This window comes from Odocoileus virginianus, chromosome 17, assembly GCF_023699985.2.
Source record: "Odocoileus virginianus isolate 20LAN1187 ecotype Illinois chromosome 17, Ovbor_1.2, whole genome shotgun sequence".
NCBI classification, from domain to species: Eukaryota; Metazoa; Chordata; class Mammalia; order Artiodactyla; family Cervidae; genus Odocoileus; species Odocoileus virginianus.
The window spans coordinates 22,107,718-22,124,883 of record NC_069690.1 but is presented as its reverse complement, the minus strand read 5'-3'; the positions used below and the strand labels follow the sequence as shown (position 1 = coordinate 22,124,883).

The 17,166-nt window shown below is 54.7% G+C and overlaps 1 protein-coding gene across 4 annotated transcripts in view; it reads right to left on the bottom strand.

Moving 5' to 3' along the window:
• Positions 1-3,657: 3,657 nt before the first annotated feature.
• Positions 3,658-17,166, bottom strand: part of SGSM2 (small G protein signaling modulator 2) — a 36,103-nt gene continuing 22,594 nt past the window's right edge. For 2 of the 4 annotated variants that reach the window (XM_070478847.1, XM_070478849.1), the window contains 12 exons: positions 12,198-12,351; positions 11,354-11,418; positions 11,116-11,261; positions 10,554-10,682; positions 10,137-10,319; positions 7,975-8,352; positions 7,632-7,756; positions 7,138-7,220; positions 6,887-6,996; positions 6,171-6,267; positions 5,483-5,650; positions 3,658-5,263 (listed from right to left, as the gene is read on the bottom strand). In XM_070478847.1, the coding sequence (XP_070334948.1) occupies positions 5,175-5,263; positions 5,483-5,650; positions 6,171-6,267; positions 6,887-6,996; positions 7,138-7,220; positions 7,632-7,756; positions 7,975-8,352; positions 10,137-10,319; positions 10,554-10,682; positions 11,116-11,261; positions 11,354-11,418; positions 12,198-12,351 (1,727 nt within the window). In that variant the 3' untranslated portion in view covers positions 3,658-5,174. The remainder of the gene's footprint in view (positions 5,264-5,482; positions 5,651-6,170; positions 6,268-6,886; positions 6,997-7,137; positions 7,221-7,631; positions 7,757-7,974; positions 8,353-10,136; positions 10,320-10,553; positions 10,683-11,115; positions 11,262-11,353; positions 11,419-12,197; positions 12,352-17,166) is intronic. The other 2 variants (XM_070478848.1, XM_070478850.1) reach the window with 2 other exon arrangements.

Below are 17,166 nucleotides of genomic sequence, written 5' to 3'. Positions count from 1 at the left end.
GGTGGGAGTGTGTGAAGGAACCAACCACTTCCAGGCTAGTTCTCAGGGGTCTTTGGTGAGTTTTCAGGTGGTATCAACAGCAGAGGGGATTTTTTCTTCTTTGTTTTTAGAGGAGTCATCTACAATTCTGTATTTCTGGTATACAGAAAAGCAATTCAGAGATGTACACACACACACTTTTCATATTCTTTTTCATTATGATTTATTACAGGATATTGACTATAGTTCTCTATTTTATATATATAGAGAGAATTTGAATCTGCTAATCACAAACTAGTTTGTCCATCCCCCATGCCCTTTCCCCTTTGGTAACTTAGTTTGTTGTCTGTGAGTCTGTGTTGGTTTTGCACATAAGTTCATCTGTATCATTTTAAGTTCTGTGTATAAGTCATAGCATATGTTATTCATTTTTCTCTGACTTCAATTAGTATGATAATCTCTAGGTCAGTCCATGTTGCTACAAATGGCATTATTTTCTATGGCTGAATAGTACTCCATTGTGTACATGCACCACACCTTCTTTATCCACTCATCTGTCATGGACCTTTAGGTTGCCTCCATGTCTTGGCTGTTGTGAATAGCGCTGCTGGGAACATAGGGGTGCCTGTATCTTTTCAAATTAAAGGTTTTTCTGGATATGTGCCCAGGAGTGAGATGGCTGGATCATATGGCAGCTCCACTTTTAGTTTTTTGAGGAATCTGGATACTGTTTTACATAGTGGCAGCACTATGTAAAATTATGATTACATCCCCACCAACAGTGTAGGAGGGCTCCCCTTTCTCCATACCCTCTCCAGCAAATTATTTGTAGACTTTTAAAAAACACATTTTTTTGGCTGTGTCTCACTGCTGCGTGCAGGCTTTGTCTGGTTGCAGAGAGCAGGGGCCGCTCTCCACTGCAGGGCTCTGTAGTTGGTGCTCGTGGGCTTAGATGCTCGTCAGGATGTGGGATCTTCCCAGACCAGGAATTGAACCCATGTCCCCTGAATTGGCAAGCTGATTCTTAACTACTGGACCACCAGGGAAGTCCTATTTGTAGCCTTTTTAATGATGAGCATTCTGCCTGGTGTGAGGCCTCATTGCAGTTTTGATTAACTTTTCTTGGATACTTAGTGATGTTAAGCATCTTTTCATGTGCCTATTGGCCATATCTGTGTCTTGGAGAAATGTGTATTTAGGTCTTTTGCCCCTTTTTCAATTGGGTTGGCTTTTTTTGTTTGTTTTTTTACTTGTGTGAGCTGTTTGTATATTTTGGAGATTAAGCCCTTACTGGTTGCATCATTTGCAAATATTTTCATTTTGTTTATGGTTTCCTTTGCTGTATAAAAGCTTATAAGTTTGATTAAGTCCTATTTATTTTGCTTTTATTTCTATTGCTTTGGGAGACTGACCTAAGAAAACATTGGTATGATTTGTGTCAGAGAATATTTTGCCTATGGTCTCTTATAGGAGTTTTATGGTGTCATGTCTTATATTTAAGTCTCTAAGCCATCTGGAGTTTATTTTTGTGTAAAGTGTAAGGGAGTGTTCTAACTTCTTTGATTCACATGTGCTGTCTTGCTTTCCCAAAACCACTTGCTGAAGAAACTGTCTTTTCTCCATTCTCTTGCCTCCTTTATTGAAGATTAATTGACCATAGGTGTGTGGGTTTATCTCTGGGTTCTCTGTTCTGTTCCCTTGATCTCCATATCTGTTTTTGTGCCAATACCAGACTATTTGGATTTATTGTAGCTTTGTAGTCTGACGTCTGTAGTCTGAAATCTGGGAGGGTAATGCCTCTAGCTCTGTCCTTTTTTTCTCATTGCTTTGGCAATGCTGGAATTACTTTGGCAATTCTGGGTTATGGATCCATATAAATTTTAGGATAATTTATCCTAGTTCTGTGAAAAATGTCCTGGGAGACTTGATAGCAAGTCCCATTAAATCTATAGATTGCTTTGGCTACTATGGCCATTTAACAATATTAATTCTTCCAATGCAAGAACATGGGGTATCTTTCCGTTTCTTTGACTCATCTTCAGTTTCCTTTATCAATGTTTTGTAGTTCTCAGCATATAAGTCTTCCACCTCCTTGGTAAGGTTTATTCCTAAGTATTTTAATTTTTTTGTTGCAATTTTAAAAGGATTTTTCTTTTTCTTTTTTTTTACTTTCTGGTATTTCATTGTTATTGTAAAGAAATGCAACAGCTTTCTGTATGTTAATCTTGTGCTCTGCTACCTTGCTGAATGTATTTTTGTGTGGAGTCTTTAGGATTCTCTTTATATAGTTATCATGCATATAGTGACAATTTTACCTCTTCTTTTCCAATGTGGGTATGTTTTAAATTTCTTCTGATTGCTGTGGCCAGGACTTCCAATGCTCTTGAATAGAACAGGTGAGAGTGGGCATCTTTTTTCCAGATTTTAGTGGGAAAGCTTTCAGCTTTTCACTGTTGAGTATTACGTTGGCTATGGCTTAGTCAAAAATAGCTTTTATTATGTTGAGATGTATTCCCTCTGTGGGCTTCCCTGGTGGCTCAGCCGGTAAAGAATCCGCCTGCAATGCAGGAGACCCCAGTTTGATTCCTGGGTTGGGGAAGATCCGCTGGAGAAGGGATAGGCTACCCACTTCAGTATTCTTGGGCTTCTCTAGTGCTCAGCTGGTAAAGTATCAGCCTGCAATGCGAGAGACCTGGGTTCAATCCCCTAGGTTGGGAAGATCCCCTGGAGGAGGGCATGGCAACCCACTCCAGTATTCTTGCTTGGAGAATCCCTATGGACAGAGGAGCCTGGCAGGCTGCAGTCCACGGGGTCATAAAGAGTTGGAGATGACTGAGTAAGTATAGCACATATATTTCTTCTACACCCACTTTGGTAAGAGTGTTTATCTGAATAGATGTTTTAACGGGGAATTCTGATCACTCCGGGCTACACGGTCAGCTTGGGGGTGGGGAATGTTCCCCTTGAGGGGCTTATTTATAAGGTCCTGGTCCCAGAGTTACTGATGTCAGCTGGTTTCTTTGCCTGGAAAACTCTGACAACTTTGACAGTAGACCCTAATCCCCAGAAAGCTAGTGTCCTCTATACCAGACGACATGCCCTCTGCGGGGAACTATGGGTGACGGGCTGGCCCCCTGAGGTGGGGCAGGTGGACAGGAACCTGCTGTTTAGTCCAGCTCTTTCCATTCCTGAGTTTGACCTCTCCTGCCACTACCTTCCTCCCCACTCCCACCTGAAGCAGGCATCTGGAAGACAGTGCTCAGTGGGCAGGAGGAGCCACGGCCAGAAGGGCAGGGGCCTTTCCCACTGGCTAGAGGGGCTGGGAGGTCTTGTAAATTCCCAGTTGAGCTCCAGCTCATCCCTGTAGCCAGTCAGGAAGGCAGGCAGGGACCCACATGCATCCAGAGGCTGGAGAGGCCATTGCTCAGGACTGCTGGCTCTGGGGTGAGGTCCCCCCAAAGGTTCTCTCCAGGTACTTGAGTCTGGCTCTCACCTTCAACCATTCCACCACCAGCGTCCCTCACTTCTGGAAACCTTGGTTCTCTCTCTTTTTTCACCATCCTGGCCTTGTGGAGCTAGTCCTCTTTACTGTTCAGTCGTGGAGCTTACAGAATTCCCCAGCACACACAGTCACTCACTGTCCAGTGCCAGCCCACAAATAGCCACCAGAGCCTCGAGCATTGCCAAATGCTGTGTTTATTGGTCTGTTACACTGAAGAGTATAGTTTCTGAGCCAAAAAACATACACATTCTGCTCCTCACAAAACCAGAGTCACTAAGGCAGGCACACAACGGCCACCATACTTGGTGGAGGCCAAGGACTCATGAGCGACAGGTGGGCAATGGGGCAGGCTGCCCCTAAACAGGCTGTGCAGTGCCCGGGGCTAGGGAGATTGTGTGGGATGCAGAGGGGTTGCTGGGCTCTTTCCCACGTTTCTCAAATGCAGGAAGTCTCCAGACCTCAGTGATTGCTGGGCAGGCCCAGCCCCTGTGGCAGAGCAGCCTCCTGGCCCCAGAACAAGGACCATCCTGCTTGTACTGAAGAGAGGGGCAGTGGGGATGACGGAGCAAGCGGTATGACTAGGTCTGCCTGGGGTCAGGAGCTGGGGCCCCCCTAGCACATTTGTGAGTGAGGCTCCTCCAAGGGGGTTCCTGGGTCTCTAGCATCCTCGGCATCCTGAGAAGCATGTGGAAAGGAAGAGCGAGCCTTGCTTCTTGCCAAGAACAGACTGGGGAGATCCAAGCACCCTCCCCTTCACCTCAGGGACTCGGCAGATGCCGGGAACAGATGGTGGGCTGCCTGGGGCTCCAGAGCCTGTTCCTGAGAGGAGGCCATGAAAGGACCGCCTCCTTAAAAGAATCACCCTGGGGTTCCTGTGCAGGTGCTTCTGCCACATTCCAGGTCATTCTGCTGGCGAAAGCATCGCTCACACAGTTTTCAGGGATGCATCTAACACACGAAGCAGGAGCAGGGTGCTGAGTGACACTGTACAGATACACGTGGGTGCACTGTGCAGGCTTGGCGGGTGGGGGATGGTGCACGGGGTCACCTCGGGTGGCCAAAGGCAGTGGCAGTGCTGCTAAGGTGGGTTGTTCCCACCAGGGCCCATGTTGTTGGGCTGTCCCGCAGTCTCAGGGGAGGGCCTGGGCTACAGCCCAGGTCTCCTGCATCCAGGACACACACCCAGACTGGCAGCTGTTCCTCCTACCCCCGTTGGGGCTGGTGTGTGCACAGGCACTGGGCCTGCAGAGGGGCTCTCAGAAGAGATACAGCCCCGGGTCCCCTCAATCCACCCAGCTGGGGCCCAGGCAACCACAGCCCTCCTAAGTCTACAGGGCCCCAGGGAGGCCACAGGGAGCTGTCCAGGCTCAGGATGCCAGTGGCAGTGGGGCTGTCCCCAGGTATTTGGGAGGGGAGCAGAGTAGGTGTCCCCCAAGGCAGTCATTCCCTGAGGCTGACCCCTCCCTTCCCAGCCCTGACCTTAGGGCCTTCTGGCCCCTGAGCTGCCCGGCGGGGCCAGCACTGCCCGGAGTCAGATCCCAGGCTCACAAGCACTTTGTTAGAACACAGTGGGGCAGGCTTGGGGGCTGGGGGCTGGGGCAGTCTTGGCTGCACCGCCCCTGCACCTCGCTGCCATGGGGCCCCGGGGCCGGGAGCCCAGGCTCTGGCGGGCGGCTGCCTCCTGGCCGCGGCCTCACTTGTTCTCTATGAGCGTCTGCACCTTGTGGACTAGGTCCCGGGCGATCCTCAGGATCTCCTGGGCGTCGTGATGCTCAGCCCGCTCTGGGGGAGACATGGATAACTGAGGGGGGGTGGGGGCAGCAGTCCGGGAGGAGCCCGGGGTCCGCCCACCCGGCTCTATTTCCGCCTGGACTCCTGACATTCCCTTACGGGCCGGCCAGTATTCCTAAGACACCCTCTACCCTGCCCAGACCAGGGGTAGAGGCCCCCGCCCCCGCCAACAGCCCTGCAGGGGCAGCCGGCACAGCTGATGGCTCCTACCGTTGAAGAACTTGATGATGTCGGTGAAGTCCATGTTGTTGTCGCGGATGATCTCTCGGTAGGTCTCCACCAGGGCCAGGGCGATGAATAGGACAAAGTGCTCCGAGGAGATCTGCCGGGCCGCCCAGATCACCTCCCACACAGCGAACACATCCTCGTACGGCAGCTCTGGGGATGGCGAGGGGGCTGAGACTGGGCCTGGCCGCCACCGGTCGCCTCGTGCGGAGACAGAGCTTCAGGGCCCGGGTTCCAGGACCAGTCCACCGCAGGGCCCGGTGGAGAGGGTGGCTCCCAGGCAAGGCCCCGCCCTTCCTCTTACAGGTACCACGCACAATCGCACCACTGGAGCTGGGTAAGCCCCGCCCTCCTCCGTGGTCGTTCCTGCACCCTGGCCTCCCGTGGAGGCCACATCACACTAGAGTAGCTCTACTTCTATAGGCTTTGGTGCTCAGGAGGACTTGGTTTGAAAACAGTTCTGAAAACCATTGCCTTTGGGTTATTTTCAACCAGGGCTACACTGTGGATTCACCTAATGGCTTTTAAAGTCACCACACTTAGTAAGTCCGGGGCTTGGTGAGGACCAGGGCTCCTCAGAGGGGTTCCACACTGCGGTGTGGGTTGAGAAGCAGTGACTCTGGGGATGTCCCACTGCCCCGACCCCAGGCCTGCCCTCCAGCCCACCTCTCACCTCTCTTAAAATCCAGCAGGAACCAGCGGTAACAGAAGTAGAAGTGGGTGTAGTCTCCATTCTGATGCATGAGTTCAAACAGCTCTGAGTCCAGGATCTGGTTTGAATGGAGAAAGGGCGCTGGACTGAATAGGTGTGGGCACTGTCCCCAGCGCCCTGTGTTCCCCACCCCCAGGCCCCTCAGGTGCCCCCCTGGCAGCTGCATCTGCCCCTCCTGTCTCTCTCCCAGGGCAGGGCTGTACCCTGCAGCCCCACCCATTTCTCTGGGATGTCCTCTTTGGAATGATGCCATTTTCTGGGTGATTTCATCATTGGCCACACTACTCGCCAGAACGCTCACAAGCATAAGCATTCATACACCAACACTCCTCCTCAACTGGTAAGGTTGAAAATGATGGGGTTTTGGGTTTTTATTTTTAGTTATTTTTTAGTTCTACCAGTTTATTGCTACAACCTGTCTCCCTCCACCCTCATGCATGGCGTGCTCAGTCATGTGACCCCATGGACCACAGCCCTCCAGGCTCCTCTGTCCATGGACTTTTCCAGGCAAGAATACTGGAGTGGGTTGCCATTTCCTTCTCCTGGTTTTTATTTTTCAATGAAAGAAACTAAGCTTATACATAAAACACATTTTGGGAGCGCTCCCCAGCCTCCCGTGGATAATGAACAAGCCCAGCTCTGCCCTATCACACGCCCCCGCTCGCTGCGGATCTCACCTGGATAAGGGAGCGCATGTTAGCAAAGTGGGCGTCCATGGCACCCCCATTGGGGAAGTTCTGGCTCATCCTCTTCATGAGGTGGCTGAAACAGCTGTAGGCCAGCTGGTCTGTGGGGGAGGTGGGCGTGAGGCTGGCAGGGAGGGGGGGCAGAGCTGGCTCACGTTCCCTACCCCCATGCAGACCACGCCATCCCGTTCCTTTCCCCAGCTTGGATCGGCCCAGGCCCAGTCCCACCGCCCTCTCCTCACCATTGTCCAGGACGACCAGGAGAGGTGCCAGCAGGTCACACATGCCCTGCACGTAGCCCACGTCCAGATGCTCCCACACATAGCTGAAACAGCAGGGGGTCTCTGTGGCTGTGCACTGTCCTCCCCTCCCTTTGGGGACTCCTGGGGAGATGACCCCTAGACCAGTCGGCTACCCAGAGGTCAGCCTTTCCTCCACCCTGAAGCACTGGAGTGCTATACTGAACCATCCACAGCCACTGTTCTCCAGGCCCTCGGGGAGAGATGGGACAAGCCATCACCACCCCCAACGTGCTGGTGGGGACCAGCTGAGGCTTCCTGGAGAAGCATGGCTAAAGCTGAGATCTGAAAGGCCTCAAGAATGACAGGAGGGGGGACACACAGACTAGGGAGTCGATCATGAGACGGGCACAGGGCCGGGGAGCAGGGCACTGCTGGACCTTACGTTGCAGAGAGCAGGGTCCCCGCCCCCCGCCCAGCCCGGCCCCCAGTGGCACCTGCACATGATGTCTCGGAGCCGCTCGAGGTTGGGGGGTGTGAAGTACCAGTAGTTGCGGTCACATCGCTGCACGTCCTTGTCTATGCGATGCAGGTTTAAGGCCACGGTGTCCAGTAATTCTATCTAGAAGAGTGGAGGGCCCTCAGGGGTAAGTCAAGGGCCAGAGGTGATGCCCGAATAAAGGAACACAGCGCGGGCAGGGAGCCAAGGCCTCGGAGCACAGAGTCCTGAGTGTCTGCTGAGGGAGGGGCCCAGTGCTCCCCTCCAGGACAGTCCAGGCCACCCCGCTGTCCCCTGCCTCTGGGGCCGCTGAGAACAATGCCTGGGGAACGAGCACATACAGTGTAGGCAGCGGCGCACACGGCCGCGAGCTCCTCTCCCGGCTCCAGCTCGCTGGCCCTCGAGGCCTTCTCCTGGCCGGGTTCTTGGGGCTCGGAGACCTGGGCTTCGGGAACCATCTCAGCAGAGCCTTCCTCCCCAGCACCGTCGTCCTCCTCAAAGCCCATCTGGCCCTCGTCTATGCTCGACTGGATGCCCGAGGTCATGGAGTAGTTGCGGGAGGAAGGCAGGCCTGAGTCTGGAGAGTCGAACTCTACCGACTGCTGCTCCACCATGGCCATGCCTGTGGGCCCTGCCTCTGCCCCCAGCTCAGCCTCTGGTCTGGGGTCTTCAGGTCCCGGGGGCCTTGGAGGCTCCAGGTCATCCACAGAGACAAACACCTGTTGGACAGGGGGGGCGTGAAGACAGTGGGGCTCATGCCTGCCCTCTGGCACCACCCTCAGCTCAGCCTCTCTTCCAGGGTCAGAACCAAAAGGGACACAATTCTCCTTACATCCCCACTCCCACCCTATGGCTCCCCAGCACTGCCTCCCCAGCGGGGAGGGCCAAACAACACCCCCCAACCCCCCGACCCAGCTGATCAGGCTCCGGGAAAACATGAAAATGCCGTCTCCAGCCCCATCTGGCCTCACGTTGGTGAGAAAAAGTGTGAAGGGAAGAAGGAGGACGGAGGCCTGGACACTTGATGGCCAGTGTGAGTAAGTGAGCCTCTACAAACACAGCCGTCATGGGCTGCCTCGGGCCGGGACAGCTTCCACAGTGTCGTGGTGTGGCCTCTGGGGCAGCCCGGGGACGTAGCAGGCTGGAGGTGTTAGGAAAAACGAGTTCTTCCTTATTTTCAGGACTGAGCGTGCAGTAGTAGAACAAGGCAGGAAACCTCTCTAGCAAGTACCTCATCAGTTAGATTAGCTGAGGATAAGCTGAGGAGAAGGAAGAAGGAAAAAAGAAACATGTTCTACTGACTGGGGAACGGTCCATACACTCCCACAGACAAGTCACAGGGAAAAGAAGAAGACATATCTGGACGGTTCTGTCTCATTTTTCTATTTGGACTATGGAGGGAAGGGATGCTTAAAAGGAGTTTTCACTTTGGGCAAGAAGCACAAAGTGCTGTTAGATTAGTGCCTGTGAGAAAGGCTACTTGTGTCCACAAGCTAAGCAGCTGGGGCACTGGTTCAGACTCGGGGTTTAACAAAACCCGAAGCAGAAAGAGAATCTGTTCACAAACATGGGATTCAGAACAAAGACCATGGAAAGGAGAGGATGCCTCGGCAGTTATATTTCTTTTTAAGTCTTGCTCCAACTTGAGTTTTCAGTTAATAGGAGTTAAGTAACAAGAATATACATTATCTAGAGAGGCAGTCTTAAAGAAAAAAAAATTAGTTAATAAAAGAATGTCCTAAAAACTGAAACTTTTCAGTTCTAGTTGTGCCCAGCAGCCATAGATTGGGACTTGATGTTCACCTACAAGTCAGGGGTGATATGGGAAGAACCACACAGGCTCTGAACTGGCTTCTCATGGCCAACTCTATGAGATAGGACTGCTCCAAGTGCACACCCACCCCCAGTCTCAGCTCTAGGAGAAGCCTCTATAATCAGAGGAGCTGAGAGGGGGCACTGAGCCCCAGAGATGGGAAGAGAAGTCACTCATCCTGTCACTAGTGGACTTAGGACTGGAACCCAGGGAGACCCAATCCTAGCCTTGAGGTCTCTCTACAAAGAGGGAAAAGTGTTGAAGTATTAGTCGCTCAGTCGTATCTGACTCTTTGCAACCACATGGACTGCAGCCTGCCAGGCTCCTCTGTCCATGGAGTTCTCCAGGCAAGAATACTGGAGTGGGCTGCCGTTTCCTTCTCCAGGGATCACACCTGCGTCTCCTGCATTGCAGACAGATTCTTCACTGTCTCAGCCACCAGGGAAGCCCCAGAGAAGGAGGGCCTCCCTAATTCCCCATAAATCCACCCTCCTCTGCTAGTCCATTAGGACAGAACACAATACGCCAAACAGGCAGTAGGGGGGCCGTCATCCCATCTTTCAGTGCAAGGAAACGAGACACACGGGCATGTGGAGGCGTGTGCTCCAGGGCCCCACTGCCCGCGAGCACCAGAGGTCAGGCCCACAGTGCCGGTGGCCCCGCCCCGGACCCCGGTCCCGTCGGGCTCACGTCATTGCTGATGGTGGAGTCTCGGTGGACGAGGCGCTGCACGTGGCTGTCGATGCTGCTGCCCGAGGAGAACTTGGTGAGTGTGGCTGGGTGAGCCTCCCGCTCCCGCTGCCTCACCACCACCTCGCAGGCCTTCCACTCCGCCAACACCCGCTGGTACCTCGCTGCCACCACTGTGTCCACCTGTGCTCAGACCACAGCGTGACCGTGGGGGGGAGGGGCGCACCAGGCCCCCCTCGGCGGCCGTCCTCCCGGGACAGCCGGAGACTTGGGCCGGGCCCGGGGGTGAGGATGGCGGCACCACTCTGCCCTGTATCTTTCGGGCTAGGAAGAGACCGAGGTTTCTGAGGCGCCCCTCCACTCCCCGGGTTCCCCTGGCTTGGCTCTCCCCACCTGTGCCCCCATCCTCCCCCTCACCTGCTCCATCTCCTTCTTGCTCATGCCAAACTTGTAGTGGCCAAGCAGGAATGGCCAGACGTCCTGGCGGATCTCGTGCTCCACGCCTCCATAGTAGACCTGCCGCAGCAGCTCCAGCTCCTTATAGTTCTGAGGGACCCAGGGAGGCAAGACTGTATGGGCCGGCTGGGCGACCCCATGCGCTGGAGAGCCGGGGCTGGGGCCAGGGATGGTTCTGGGACTGTCACATCCATGCACCACCCCGAAACTGTAGGAAGATCTACTTCAACCCCTCCAGGGCAGGAAAGGAGCCTGGAGAGATGCAGAGGGTCTCCACGCAGAAGCAGAGAAGACTCCCTGTCTGGTCTCTTTCCCGTGGAGACCACAGGCCTGGTTGTCCGAGACTCCACCGTGACCCCCGTACTCCACGGCCATCCGTCCTGGCCCGTCACCTCCAAGCCTGCACCACGTTTCACCCAAACGCCCATTTGGTCTGTGACAGCCACTCGCAGAGCATGATGGGCGGCTCTCATTGCAGCCTCCTGCCCAGCCACCCCGGAGCCTGGCATCCCAGAGCACGCACCTTTGCATCCTTTTGATACTTGCTCCACACGTCCTTGGTGAGGCCCCCCGAGGCCCCCGGGGGCCGGGCGGGCGGGACGATGCTGTGATGCACCAGCGCCGACAGGTGGGTGCGGACGGTGGACAGGTGGCGGCAGTAGGCCAGCCCTGGGGGCCGGGGGGGCCGGGAGGCTGTGACCCCGTGTCCCAGTGCCCGCCCCCCCCCCCCCCCCGGTGGCCCCACCTCACCCCACACTCACAGCCGTAGAAGGCCCGGGACACGATCTGCCTCTTCATGCTCTCACACAGCAGCCTGAGGGGCAACCTGTGGGATCAGCCTGACTCAGGGCTGCTCCTCCGGCGGGAGGACTAAAGAGGGAGGACCTTCAGGCTCAGGGGGCAGGTGAGGAGCTTGGGTGGTACAGGGAGCAGGATCTACAGCCCGGGAACGTGTCAAGGGCTCCCTGGCCTTGCCAGCTACTCTGGGTAGAGCTGCTGGGGGCCCAGCCTGGTCCCCAACCACCCCAGGGATCTTGGGCAACTAACTTTGCGTTAGTATATCTTGGTGTCTTCGTGTGAAAATGGAGAGAGCCATCTGAGGGTCAACAGGCGTAACAGGGTTAGGATGAAGTTACAGGTGAAAAAGCAGCCAGTGAAAGCATCAAGGGTGGGCACATGGCCCTCTCACAAATGCCATGCACACAGTGTTCCTGGTAACATGGCAGACGCCCAGACACCTGCTGAAGCATTCTCAGACGTCAGCCTGACAGCGGGATCCAGGTCCACCCGGGAAGAGGAGCTCCAGATACCGAGCAGTATACTTGCCCAGTGCCAGGCACAGCTCTGGGCACTCATGTGCGTTGTATACCTCATTCAGTGCTCACAGGTACCTTAGGGAACAGGCGGTATTATCCCCATTTCACAGATGAGGAAACTGAGGCTCAGGAACATAGGAGCTCAGAGAGACTCAGTGACTTGGCAGAGCCACGTGAGGAACAGAAGTGAAATTAGAAGCCAGGTGTGTCCAACTCAAGACCACCCCATGTCAGGCAAGTGACACAGGCCCAAACTGACACACACACTCGGACGCATAGGCCCACTCACCGGTCGGGCACACAGCTGCAGTGGCTGGGGGGCGCATATGGGGAGCTGCTGGTGGAGCAGGAGAGGCAGGAGGAGCCCTGGCTGCATAGGGGCTGTAGGTGCCAGGCCGGCAGGCTGGGCCCAAAGCCCTGCATCTCGATCATGTCGCCAGCATCTGAGAGTGGGAAGGGGGCCACAGTCAGGGCCTGGCCGGTCTCCTCCCCCAAGCACCCTGCCGCATGCCCACCTCTGTGCCCAGAGCTGCAGCATGAAGTTGCCCTTTGGTGGAAAACCACAGGGGTGGTGCCTGCCTGGCCGAGGGTCCAGAGCCCAGAGATGGAGGTGGTGGAGAGAGAGAGAGAGGGTGCCTGACTCTTCCCACCTGGACTTTCTGAGCGTGATACGGTACTTTCACTGAGTCATGGATGACTGTGCCTATCCTCCCCGTTGTGCTATGAGCGATGGGACAGACACTTGTTTTTCTAGAGGGAGGAGAAAGAAAGAGAAGGAACAAGAAAAGCCTGAGCTGTCTGAAATGCTGCCAGCTGGCTTGGCCTGCCAGGATTCAGCCTGGTCCTCTTAAGCAAACTCTCAGATATGCAGGAAGATGCCTGGAACACTGCAATCTCGGAACCTTCCCATGCCAGGAGTCTCCACTGATCAAAGTCCCTAAAGGACCCCTGAGCCACCAGTCCTGGTCCACAGACCGCATCCCTCTGAGGGCTCTAGACCTGGTGGCCAGTGGCTCAGGAGGAGTGGTGCGCCCTGCCTGGGCAGGTGCCCCTGCTGCCAGCTCAGCAGCAGGCGAGTTCTCTGTCCCTGCCCAGCCTGACTGCCCTCGGCACAGTGGCCTCCTGCAAACACGCAGGCGAGCTGGCAGGAAGGGCAAAGCTCCCACGCAGTTCCGCCACCCAGAAGAACGTGCTGCGGAAGACAGCTCCTTGGACATGTTTCCACCACCACAGACCAAGCCTCCTCAGCTGGCCCAGCTGGTCTGAATCAGAACTCAAGATCTTTGAGAGCTTCGAGGGCCCATGTGGGGCAGGCACTGCTCACTCGGGGGACTCTGGCAGGTCCGATGAGCCACAAAGATGAAGCAGAATGAGGGCAGAAAGTAAAAGGACCAGGAGAAGACGCCGGGGGGAGGGAAAGGACTGAGAAGCCTGAAGAAGACAAGGAAAGAGAAAGAGGGAGGGAGAGTGCTGTCTGTGTGTGTGATAAGGAGACTTCTTTCTGCACATTACCGCCTGGGCCCTGGGCTGCTGTGAGTCTGGGGCAGACTCTGGGCGTGCTCTGGTGGGCAGGACTAAGCTGACCCCCTCCAGTCCCCTCAGAGGCGGCCCTGTCTGGGCCCCGGGGGCTCTCTTTCCAGATCCATAGCTGGGATTTTTTCGATATCTGGCCCTTCAGCTCCACCCGGAGGCAAATTAAGGGAACACACTGGGTGTGGGGGCAGGAGGGAGCTGCGGCTCTGGGAGGGAGGGGTTGCAAGCCATGCCTGTGATTCTGGGAAGAAGAAGGAGGGGACAAATGCAGGTGGGATGGGGCAGGAGCCCAGATCAGGCCCCTGCAGCAGGCAGGCAGGAGGGAGGCCCATGGTGGGGGGAGGCAGGGGAAGGGTGGCAGAGGGCCCAGCCAGGTAGGCAGCAGGCAGCAGCAGGTGGGTAGGTGGAGTAAGGGGTGCCAGGTGTAGACGGTGGGCACACAGGAAAACGAGCTCATGCCCAGAAAGCAGGGCCCAACCAAGGGAAGTATCCTGGGTCAATGCTCTTCACCTTAATTCTCCAGGAAGGAGCTGAGCCAGCCAGCATTGAACACTGCATCTCTGAATTAACCCAGTGCAAACAGCCAGAGCTCTGGAGTGACTGGGCAAGGGGCAGCAGGCTAGACGGGGAGGGTCTGCTGGGCCAGCTTTGACTCTTGATTCATTCTCTCCTCCGAGCATGAGGAAAGTTTGAAGCGAAACAGTTAGAGTGGTTGAACCCCACAGCCCCTAAGATTCCGAGTGAAAGGTGCCTGGCCTGGAGCAGAATTAGAGTGAACAGCATCTCTGCTCGGTGGGGAGGCAGCCAGGGAGGAGGGGGGGAGGGAGGGGGAGGGAAGGGAGGGTCTGGACCCCCGCCACTTGATTCACATGCACAAGTCAAGCATGTTGCAGGCCTGGAAAGCAACGGCTAGCAGAACGGACTCAACAGTGTTGTCATTATGGACTGGAGTGGAGGTGGGGCTCCCATACCGGCCCCCCAGCAACCTGGTAACACAGCTCACACACCTCCTCCCCCTTCTCAAGGGCTGGGGTCGGGGCTGTACACTGGGTGAGCCTGACCCCTGAGTTCCTCAGGAGGATGCTGAGACAAGCCCCCGAGGCCCCTGGACCCTCTGAGTTTCTCTGACCCCAGAGGCCTTAGTTCTCAGAGCATCCAGGGATGGCTTCCTCATCTCCACGACCACCAAACAGGGGCTCTACTGGGACACTCCCAGCCTTCAGCCTGACTATCATTTGTGGGGTGAGAAGGGGCTCCCGACTCTCCTCACTTAGCCTTCCCACGCTGCTCCAAGTCCGCGAACCTGGAAATGAGCACGAGCACCAAGCACGGGTCTGCAAGGCAAGTCCGAGTGGCAGGCCAAGTGCAGGCGGTCAGTGTGGGGGCGAGGGTCCCCGGTTCCTACCGGCTGGCCTGGGGGGGTCCCCCTGCAGGGCTGGGAGAGGGGGCAGGCCAAGGGCAGGGATGCGGTGGCTAAGGGGGCAGCTGGCAGGCTGGGCTGAGGGTGTGCTAGGTGTGTTCAAGGCCATGGACTTGGTTGCCCTTTACAGGCGTGGTGGCCAAGCTCAGGAACTGGATTCTTTGGTAGACTTTTGTGTGAGGAGGGTGTTGCGTATTCCTGAATACCCTCTGTGGAAGTGGAAGTGAAAGTCACTCAGTCATGTCCAACTCTTGTGACTACATGGACTATATAGTCCATGGGATTCTCCAGGCCAGAACACTGGAGTGGGTAGCCTTTCCCTTCTCCAGGAGATCTTCCCAACAGGGATTGAATTCAGGTCTCCCGCATCGCAGGTGCATTCTTTACCAGCTGAGCCACAAGGGAAGCCCAAGAATACTGGAGTGGGTAGCCTATCCCTTTTCCAGTGGATCTTCCTGACCCAGGAATTGAACCAGTGTCTCCTGCATTGCAGGTGGATTCTTTACCAACTGAGCTATCAGGGAAGCCCCACATTCCCTGTGTAGGGGCAGGGAAAGGGGAGAAGGAATTACTCTGTGGCCGGGGGGTGAGGGGGAGAGATAAATTAGGAGTTTGGGATTAACATATAAATATATTACTATATGTAAAATAGATAAACAAGGACCTACAGTATAGCACAGGGGACTACAGTCAATATCTTACAATAACCTATAATGGAAACTAATCTGAAAGAGAATATGTACATATATAAAATTGAATCACTTTGCTGTGTATCTGAAAGTAACACAACATTGTAAATGGTTTAAAAAATAAAAACAAATAAATAAAAAGAATGGTAGGGAATTGTTCAAGTGGATACAGGGAGGCATAAACAAACTCGAAGATATTTTTTTAATAATCTGCCTCACAAACTGTGTGTGTGTATGTGTGTGTGTGTGTGTGTGTGTGTGTACTTCATAGAAATCTATTGACCTCAAAGCTCTGGCTATACTGTCTGCAGGTGAATACTGTCTGCAGGTGAATGTGACCATGAACAGCAATCAAGCCCCCTGCACCAGGGCAACAGAATCAAAGGGTTCCATGTCTGCATTAAGGTCTGATGGAATAGATGACTTTCATCCTGGACAATGGATTGTCTTAAGCTTCTTCTCCTACTTGTTGTATACACACCACCCTCATCTCCTAAAATGTTGGGGATTATATATTTAATTGGTCATTCTTGGAGAACAGAAAGGGCTTCCCAGGTGGGGCTAGTGGTAAAGAACCTGCCTGCCAATGAAGGAGACATGAGTCTCGGGTTCAATCCCTGAGTCAGGAAGATCCCTTGGAGGACAGCATGGCAACCCACTCTAGTGTTCTTGCCTGGGGAATCCCCATAGACAGAGGAGCCTGGCGGGCTGTGGTCGACATGACTGAAGTGACTTAGCACACGTGCAGAGTATAGAAAAGAGGTAGAGATGAACATTTTTCCACTAGCTCCTATATGGACACGATATATATTTTTAGTGAAAAAAAGAAGGAAGAAATGAATCTGCGGCATGGGAACGCTTCCCCTCAGGTCTGAGAGGGGGCCTCAGCCCTTCAGAACCAATCTTGCGTAACCTGGGCCTCACTGCTCCCCCGGCCAGTGCCTCTCCACCAGTCAAGCTCTGCGCCAAGAGGACTGGCAACCAGAGAAGTTGTGGGCGCTGTCCTGTCATTTCCAGTAAAGGGGTTTTTGCAACCCTGGACTCAGGTCCCTGAGAGCGGGAACACAGCTGTCTGATATCTTTGGCACAGATATTTCTAGATGTCATGCTAAAGTGTTAGCTGGGTCAACTGAGCCCTGGGTCTCTCTCCATGGTGGCCCCAACCCCTCCCCTGACCACAGGTTACTCCGGTTCCCATGAGCTGTCCAGCCCCTAGCCCTGCAGAGGAGGGGCCTGCTCTTCTGTCCTGTTTACGTTAAGTCGGGAGTCAGAGGCACGGGCCTTCTTTCCAGACAGTGGGAGAGAAAGAGACACTGTCTTGGGTTTATCAGCATGATCCACCCCCGGAGAGGGAACAGGGCTCAGAGAGCCATTCATTCCCAGGAGGGAACCAGATAATCAGACTTCCCACCAGGGAGTCTCTAATCTCTTCCCTCTCAGGTGGGAGGCCTCCCCTCACAGGTTCAATGGGGAACCCAGAGCCGGCTGTGCATGGTCCTTGTCCCTCTGGCTGGCGCCTCCTTCCACCCTCCCTGATCTGCCTCCTGGGTACAAGTCCCGTAATGCCAACACTGCCATCTGAGCCCCTGCGGTGGGTGGCAGGTGGGCCCAGGGGA